The sequence below is a fragment of the Engraulis encrasicolus genome, chromosome 15 (genome assembly GCF_034702125.1).
Source record: "Engraulis encrasicolus isolate BLACKSEA-1 chromosome 15, IST_EnEncr_1.0, whole genome shotgun sequence".
Classification (NCBI taxonomy): Eukaryota; Metazoa; Chordata; class Actinopteri; order Clupeiformes; family Engraulidae; genus Engraulis; species Engraulis encrasicolus.
Genome location: NC_085871.1, coordinates 54,356,573 through 54,365,099, shown reverse-complemented (window position 1 = coordinate 54,365,099; position 8,527 = coordinate 54,356,573). Strand labels below are relative to the sequence as shown.

General features: G+C 40.1%; 1 protein-coding gene across 8 annotated transcripts in view; it reads right to left on the bottom strand.

Annotated features, from left to right (window-relative positions):
* mybpc1 (myosin binding protein C1) overlaps nt 1–8,527 on the bottom strand; it is a 95,996-nt gene that overhangs the window by 29,876 nt on the left and 57,593 nt on the right. For all 8 annotated transcript variants that reach the window (XM_063217665.1, XM_063217666.1, XM_063217669.1 and 5 more), the window contains 5 exons: nt 8,473–8,481; nt 6,212–6,336; nt 5,725–5,830; nt 5,234–5,400; nt 1,830–1,995 (listed from right to left, as the gene is read on the bottom strand). In XM_063217665.1, the coding sequence (XP_063073735.1) occupies nt 1,830–1,995; nt 5,234–5,400; nt 5,725–5,830; nt 6,212–6,336; nt 8,473–8,481 (573 nt within the window). The remainder of the gene's footprint in view (nt 1–1,829; nt 1,996–5,233; nt 5,401–5,724; nt 5,831–6,211; nt 6,337–8,472; nt 8,482–8,527) is intronic.

Genomic DNA, 8,527 nt, shown 5'->3' with positions numbered 1-8,527 from the left:
AGGCTGGATACCTAGCTCTGTGTTATTGACGACAGGTTGGCTAGCCACTAGCTTGGTAGACTAGGTGTCATTCCCATCTATTTAGTAAGCTACTCAAAGACTTTCAAAGCTCCCAAATGTCTCGTTTTTAATGGCATGTGTCTTATTAGAAATTGGGGCAGCAATTTCATTCTACACCTACAGTAGTGGTCTGATAATAACGTGTGGCTATCTGGTTCTGTAAAATGCTCAAATTAGCTTACCGAGCTAGCTTAAAACATCGAATGATCAAATGGTAATGTGTTGTGATCTATTTGTGTCCGATAAGTTCATGGTGTATTTTTACATCAATCCATGTCAGCCACGAAATGTATTATCATCCAGGCTTTTTAAATTAAGTAAACACTTTAGTGCTGCACGTAGCACGGACGGCCACCATGTTTCTTCTTAGAAAGTTTCCTGTGTTTACTAGGTAGCCCGGCCCCCCTCGCGATTTGATTGGCCCTGTCATCGGATAACTTTCAGCCTCGCAAAACGGCCGGGGTCCGCTAGACTGCCCCCGGGAGCAAATTCGATTTGCGGTTCAATTTGCAGCTAGCCAGTTTACCTGTACGGAGATATCTAATACATATCTGGATAACATCAGGATTTATCTAAATCTAGAGATGTACAGGATCCAAGATCTGGTTCCGGATCCGGCAGGATAATAGGGTTTTTCAGACTACCCGGATCCGGCAGGATCTTAAGCAGTGGATCCGGTATCCGGTTACCTAAAAATCAGGATCTGGGGCATCTCTAGCCTGGTGAACCAGCGCCACCCGCTGGACGGCAAAATGTTTTGTCTACGGGTGGGTCTGGCCTCGCATAATGATTCAATGAAGCCAGAATGCCATGAATCTGGCAAACCAATTACAACGCAAAGATGTGTTTTGAATCAAAGCGGGCAGGGTTTTGAGGGAAGGTTGTTCTCATCAACAATCTTCGGATGTATTATGCATCGAGGCCAGACTAAATTAGACATCCACATTTAGTCTGGTTTATCAGGCTAGGGCATCTCTACTTTTTACGTAGCCTAGGCTTTTCAGTCAGTCTTTCACATCCCCAATCGCTGCATGGAGTGAAAGCCCTTTTGGAAGCGGCCGTTGCAGGCAGTGTGGCAGTAAGCCGATGAGTATAAAAAATAATTTGAGCCAACGTAATAAAAAGGGCCCACGTGTGCGAGTAGGCTATGTGTTTCAACCCTTTCGTAAGATCCGGTATCCCATTCCGGATCCGGCAGGATCTTAAGCAGTGGATCCGGTATCCGGCAGGATCCTAAAAATCAGGATCCGGTGCATCTCTAATTCCAATTACTTAACCAAACTGATCAAACCAATAAAACTAATTTATTAATCAAGTACTACGTTCACGTACAAATACTTACTGTAGAATAACCAATTAACCCATCAATCATACACTATGCTCACACACAAACATCTGTGTGTAACAGACTGTTTTTCATTCAAGTGGATGTTGTTTTGCATTCAATATTAAGATAATAAGGGACCATAGACCTAGCCATTGGACAATCGTAAACCACTCTTTGCCTAAACAGGAGATCCCTCCCAGATCTATTTACTTTTCACTGTTTAGTTGATCTGGACAAACCCTTTCCGGAGGAAACCAACACTACATCTACACTACAGTGTGTGTGTGTGTGTGTGTGTTTCCGCCCTGCGTCATTTGACCTGATGACCTCCCTAAATGGTAAATACGAGAAATGTTGTGTGTGTGTGTGTTTACATGTGTGTTTACACGTGTGTGTGTGTGCGTGCGTGCGTGTGTGTGTGTGTGTGTGTGCATATGCGTACTTTCCGCGGTGCAGGATGTTGATGCGGTCGCTAGACTGTATGAGCTGCCCGTTGCGGTACCAGCGGCCCGGGACGTTACCGGGGAAGATCTCACAGTGGAGGTTCAGGGGCTGACCCAACTTCACCGTCACATTCTGGAGGTCCTGAAAGATCTTAAGAGGCTTCACTAGAGGAGAGAAGAGGAGAGAGGGAGAGGGGGAGAGAAGGAGAGAGAGAGGTAGAGAGGGAGAGAGACAGAGAGAGAGAGAAAGGAGGGATGAGCTTGTGTGGTGTTGGCGGAGGGGAGAGAGAGAGAGAGAGAGAGAGAGAGAGAGAGAGAGAGAGAGGAGAGAAGGAGAGAGAGAGCAGAGAAGAAGAGGAAAGAGGGAGAGAGAGAGAGATAGAGAGAAGAAGAAGAGAGAGAGAAGAAGAGAGAGAGAAAGAGAAGAAGAAGAGAGAGGAGAGAGAGAGAGAAGGAGAGAGAGAGAAAAGAAGAAGAGAGAGGAGAGAGAGAGAGAAGGAGAGAGAGAGAAAAGAAGTATATTTTAGTAGTACTCTAGGCCGACCTGCACGTGTGCCTGAGTGGATAGATCTATGGTGTATAGCTGGTATATAGTACTCACAGCAGACCTGCACGTGTGGGTATTGATGTATGCTACTTGAAATCCTCATTTCTCCCCGGGATCAATAAAGTTATTACTTCTAAAGTTCTACTCTACTCTACTAGCTGTATAATGCTATAGCGTATGTCTCTATAATTTATGGATGTGTAGTGTTTAGCTCTATAGTGTATATATCTATAGTGTATATCTCTATAGTGTATATATCTATAGTGTATATATCTATAGTGTATATATCTATAGTGTATATCTCTTTAGTGTATAGTTCTATAGTGTATGATGTCTAGTGTATAGCTGGTGTCTTAAATACTCACAGTCGACCTGCACGTGTGCCTCAGTAGATATATCTATAGTGTATGGATATATAGTGTATATCTCTTTAGTGTATATCTCTACGTATAGTGTATGGATGTGTAGTGTGTAGCTGGTGTCTTAAATACTCACGGTCGACCTGCACGTGTGCCTCAGTAGTGTATAGTTCTATAGTGTATGGATGTCTAGTGTATAGCTATATAATGTATTTATATATAGTGTATAGTTCTATAGTGTATGATGTCTAGTGTATAGCTGGTGTCTTAAATACTCACAGTCGACCTGCACGTGTGCCTCAGTAGTGTATAGTTCTATAGTGTATGGATGTGTAGTGAATAGCTGGTGTCTTAAATACTCACGGTCGACCTGCATGTGTGCCTCAGTAGTGTATATCTCCATAGTGTATATCTCTTTAGTGAATATCTCTATAATGTATATCTCTATAGTGTATGGATATATAGTGTATATCTCTTTAGTGTATATCTCTATAGTGTATGGATATATAGTGTATATCTCAGTAGTGTATATCTCCATAGTGTATATCTCTTTAGTGAATATCTCTATAGTGTATATCTCTATAGTGTATATCTCTATAGTGTATATCTCTATAGTGTATATATCTATAGTGTATATCTCTATAGTGTATATATCTATAGTGTATATATCTATAGTGTATATATCTATAGTGTATATCTCTATAGTGTATATATCTATAGTGTATATCTCTATAGTGTATATATCTATAGTGTATATCTCTATAGTGTATATCTCTATAGTGTATATAGGTGGTTGACGTTTAAGGGCGTAACGCAAATAAAAAAAAGTTTTTCAAATTCCTGAAAAAAATGATTAAAAAAAAAAAAGAATAGAAAAAAATAAAGCACTTAGTAGTCTGTGGAATTTCACCTTATTTTTGCCATTGGGAAAATGTGTCCTGCATCAACACATTGCATAGGCATGTCACACCGCAGGAAAATGGAGTCACACCACAGGGAATTCACTGCATTATGGCCATTTTAATCCTTTTGTATACATGACTGACATCTGAGCTCATGCTAACTTGATAATGACGTTGTGTTTAATCTTAATATGTGTTTTCATTTATAAAAAAACTTTTTTTCCTCCTATAAGAGCAGTCACACCACAGGACACCATAAAATGAACCTAAGCATTGCGTGACAGAAAGATTGCAATATGAAGACATATTAAGAGGTTAGGAGTCACCTTAAACTTCCACAGCACTCTCCAATAACTGAGGTACTGACAGGTTAGGAGCCAGTCTTTAACACCCTTGTAGTTGGCCTTGCAGCTGCCCATTCACAAACATTGACATGCAGGTCACCCCACAGGACGCAATTTGTGTTACGAAATTGAACTTGTAGTTAATATTACTGTCTTGAGTTTTTTTCACATTCACATATCTTAATATAAAGTTAATATTTATGCAATCATGCCAAATGCTCCATACATTATTCAAAATGTTGTTGGTTAATTTATATATATATTATATTCCAGGTTTCATTAATGTTACAGTCACACCGCAGGATATTTGACATATAAACCTTTACATAAATCTTCACGAAAATGTTCCTTCTCATCTAAGACTAATATGAAACATAATGTAACACATCTTCTTTCATTGACATTTGTTTTTAAAGGAAAAATAACAGTTTGTAGGTTTTTAACCAATGTTACGAAAAAACAAGGCGTCACGTCTCCCACCCACATATCTATAGTGTATATATCTATAGTGTATGGATGTGTAGTGTATAGCTGGTGTCTTAAATACTCACGGTCGACCTGCACGTGTGCCTCAGTAGTGTATATCTCTATAGTGTATGATGTGTAGTGTATAGCTGGTGTCTTAAATACTCACGGTCGACCTGCACGTGTGCCTCAGTAGATATATCTATAGTGTATGGTGTCTAGTGTATAGCTATATAATGTATTTATAATGGGCAGTCATGGGTGAGCGGTTAGGGCGTCAGACTTGCATCCCAGAGGTTGCCGGTTCGACTCCCGACCCGCCAGGTTGGTGGGGGGAGTAATCAACCAGTGCTCTCCCCCATCCTCCTCCATGACTGAGGTACCCTGAGCATGGTACCGTCCCACCGCACTGCTCCCCATGGGGCGCCACTGAGGGCTGCCCCCTTGCACGGGTGAGGCATAAAAAGCAATTTCGTTGTGTGCAGTGTGCAGTGTTCACTTGTGTGCTGTGGAGTGCTGTCACAATGACAATGGGAGTTGGAGTTTCCCAATGGGCTTTCACTTTTTCACTATATATAGTGTATAGATCTATAGTGTATGGATGTGTAGTGTATAGCTGGTGTCTTAAATACTCACGGTCGACCTGCACGTGTGCCTCAGTAGTGTATAGTTCTATAATGTATGGATGTGTAGTGTAGGCCTATATCTTTTTAGTGTATATCTCTATAATGTATATCTCTATAGTGTATGGATGTGTAGTGTATAGCTGGTGTCTTAAATACTCACGGTCGACCTGCACGTGTGCCTCAGTGGTGCCCCCTGTGGCCATGAGGGAGTAGGTGCCGGTGTCGTCTCGCGAGGCGTCGTCGATGATGAGCCAGTGCTTGGTTCCCTCGGTCTTGACGCGGTAACGCGAGCGCACGCCCGTCGGCACCTCAACGCCGTTCTTCATCCTGTAGACGTGACATGGCCGACATTTAATCATTTTAGAGGGACTATTGTGTTTTTAACTATTAGCATTGCTATAATCACCATTTCATGTTAGTATTGATATAACTACTATTTAACTACAATTTGATTTAAGTTATACCTATCTTCGTGTCGGTAGCTATCTCCCCTTTGAAAACTACATTTTACTCAAGTGCTGCTATAGCAGCATTTCATAGTGTTGCCATAGTTAGCTACCGTTTCACCTAAGTGTTGCTATAGCTACCATTTGACTTTAGCGCTGTCATAGTTAGCTACCATTTGACTTTAGCGCTGTGATAGTTAGCTACCATTTGACTTTAGCGCCCTCCTCAGTGACTTCGCACTCCAACTCGATGCGCTCGTTAACGGTCGTCTTCACATTCTCAATCGGCTTTGTGATGTTCACAGGAAGCTCTGAGAGAACGAGAGAGAGAAGAAGGAGAAGAAGACGACGAAGAAGAAGAAGAATAGACAGAGAGAAAGAGAGAGAGAGAGAGAGAGAGAGAGAGAGAGAGAGAGAGAGAGAGAAGATCTGGCTAAATGAACCACATATATATTTTTTAAGACACAAAGCACATAGATAAATAGTTAATCACAAAGCACAAAGATAGACAAATATTAAGACACACAGACAGACAGACTTTGACAAACAGATTGGGGTACCTTTAACTGGCATATTGGGGTTTCAGTACCTTTGACAAACAGATTGGGGTACCTTTAACTGCATATTGGGGTTTCTGTACCTTTGACAAACAGATTGGGGTACCTTTAACTGGCATTTTGGGGTTTCGGTACCTTTGACAAACAGCTCTGTGGAGCACTTCTCGTCACCCGCGGTTACGGAGTACGCGGCGTCATCGGCCATCTGGCAGTTGTTGATGACCATGATCCTCTGGGTGCCCTTGTGCTCAAAGATGTACCTGCAGATGGCAGTATAGAGTTACTACCTGAAGATGTACCTGACGAACACATTATAAAGTTATCCATTGAAAAGAAGAAGGATCACCGCACACTGGTGGACTTAGTTTTGTTGTTTTTATTTAGGTGAACAACGCGTTTCGCATTGCGCTTCGTCAGGTTCACTGTGTCACTGTGTTCACTGTGCTGACGAAGCGCAATGCGAAACGCGTTGGTCACCTAAATAAAAACAACAAAACTAAGTCCACCAGTGTGCGGTGATCCTTCTTCTTTACTGTGGATTACTGATGACTGCACTTCACCAGCACCTGGAACCTGGCTGTGCATAGGAGTTCCAGATCTTTGAACATTATAAAGTTACTAAGATGTACCTGAAGAACATATTATATAGAGTTATTATCTGAAGATGTACCTGATGAATAGGCATTATAGAATTACTACCCATTATTATACCTGAGAATTATATCATGATGTGGTTACTACCCGAAGATGTACCTGCACATTATAGAGCATTATAAAGTTACTAAGATGTACCTGCACATTATAGAGCATTATAAAGTTACTAAGATGTACCTGCACATTAGAGAGCATTATAAAGTTACTAAGATGTACCTGAACATTATAGAGCATTATAAAGTTACTAAGATGTACCTGCACATTATAGAGCATTATAAAGTTACTAAGATGTACCTGCACATTATAGAGCATTATAAAGTTACTAAGATGTACCTGCACATTAGAGAGCATTATAAAGTTACTAAGATGTACCTGAACATTATAGAGCATTATAAAGTTACTAAGATGTACCTGCACGTTATAGAGCATTATACAGTTACTAAGATGTACCTGCACATTAGAGAGCATTATAAAGTTACTAAGATGTACCTGCACATTATAGAGCATTATAAAGTTACTACCTGAAGATGCATCTGACAAATAAGCATTATACAGTTACTAAGATGTACCTGACCAATAGGCAGCATAGAATTATAGCCTGACGATGGCATTATAAAGTTATAACCTGTACCTTAAGAATAGACATTATAAAGTTATAACCTGTACCTGAAGATGGTATTATAGAGCATTTTAAAGTTACTACCTGTACCTGACAAATAGCCACTATAGAGTTACAAGATGTACCAGAACAATAGGCATTATAGAGTTACAAGATGTACCAGAACAATAGGCATTATAGAGTTACTAAGATGTACCAGAACAATAGACATTATAAAGTTACTAAGATGTACCAGAACAATAGACATTATAAAGTTACTAAGATGTACCAGAACAATAGACATTATAAAGTTACTAAGATGTACCAGAACAATAGACATTATAAAGTTACTAAGATGTACCAGAACAATAGACATTATAAAGTTACTACGATGTACCAGAACAATAGACATTATAAAGTTACTAAGATGTGCCTGAAGATGGCATTATAGAGTTACAGTACTAAGATGTAGCTGACGAACAGGCATGATAAAGTTACTACCTGAAGATGTACCTGTACATCATAGAATAGAGTTACAACCTGACCAACGCATTATAGAGCATTATAACGCATTATATGGTTACCACCTGAAGATGTGCCTGACCTGACCAAAACACAGTAGAGCATTATAATGCGCTATAGAGAATTATAAATGTAATACCTTAAGATGTACCTCAACAACACATTATAGAGTTAAGACCTGAAGATGTACCTGAACACATTATAAAGTCAGATTATACATTATAGAGTTAATACCTGAAGATGTACCTGAGTACCCAGTATAAAGTCAGATGTACCTGACACACAGTAAAGAGTTACGACCTGAGAACGCATTACAGAGTTAAGACTTGAGAACGTATTACAGAGTTACTACCTGACCAACACATCAGATAGTTGTCTTTGATAACACTAATTTGAAATTAATAATAATAATAATAATCATTTAATATTCAGTTGTCCAAATACCAGCTATTACTATTGGTAAATACACTGTGTCTAAACAGCATGCCTCTGCTGTGAGAGGGGGTGAGTATCCCTCAGAGTATTTGCAATTTGAAAGATTTGAAGTGGTGAAATATAGCACAACATAATATTACATAATAACACATTGATACATACGTCCGCAGCCGGTGGGCCAACTTACTTCCGATTACTGCCGCATGGTATTGCAGCGTAGAGAGGAGGCGGAGGGAGAGGAG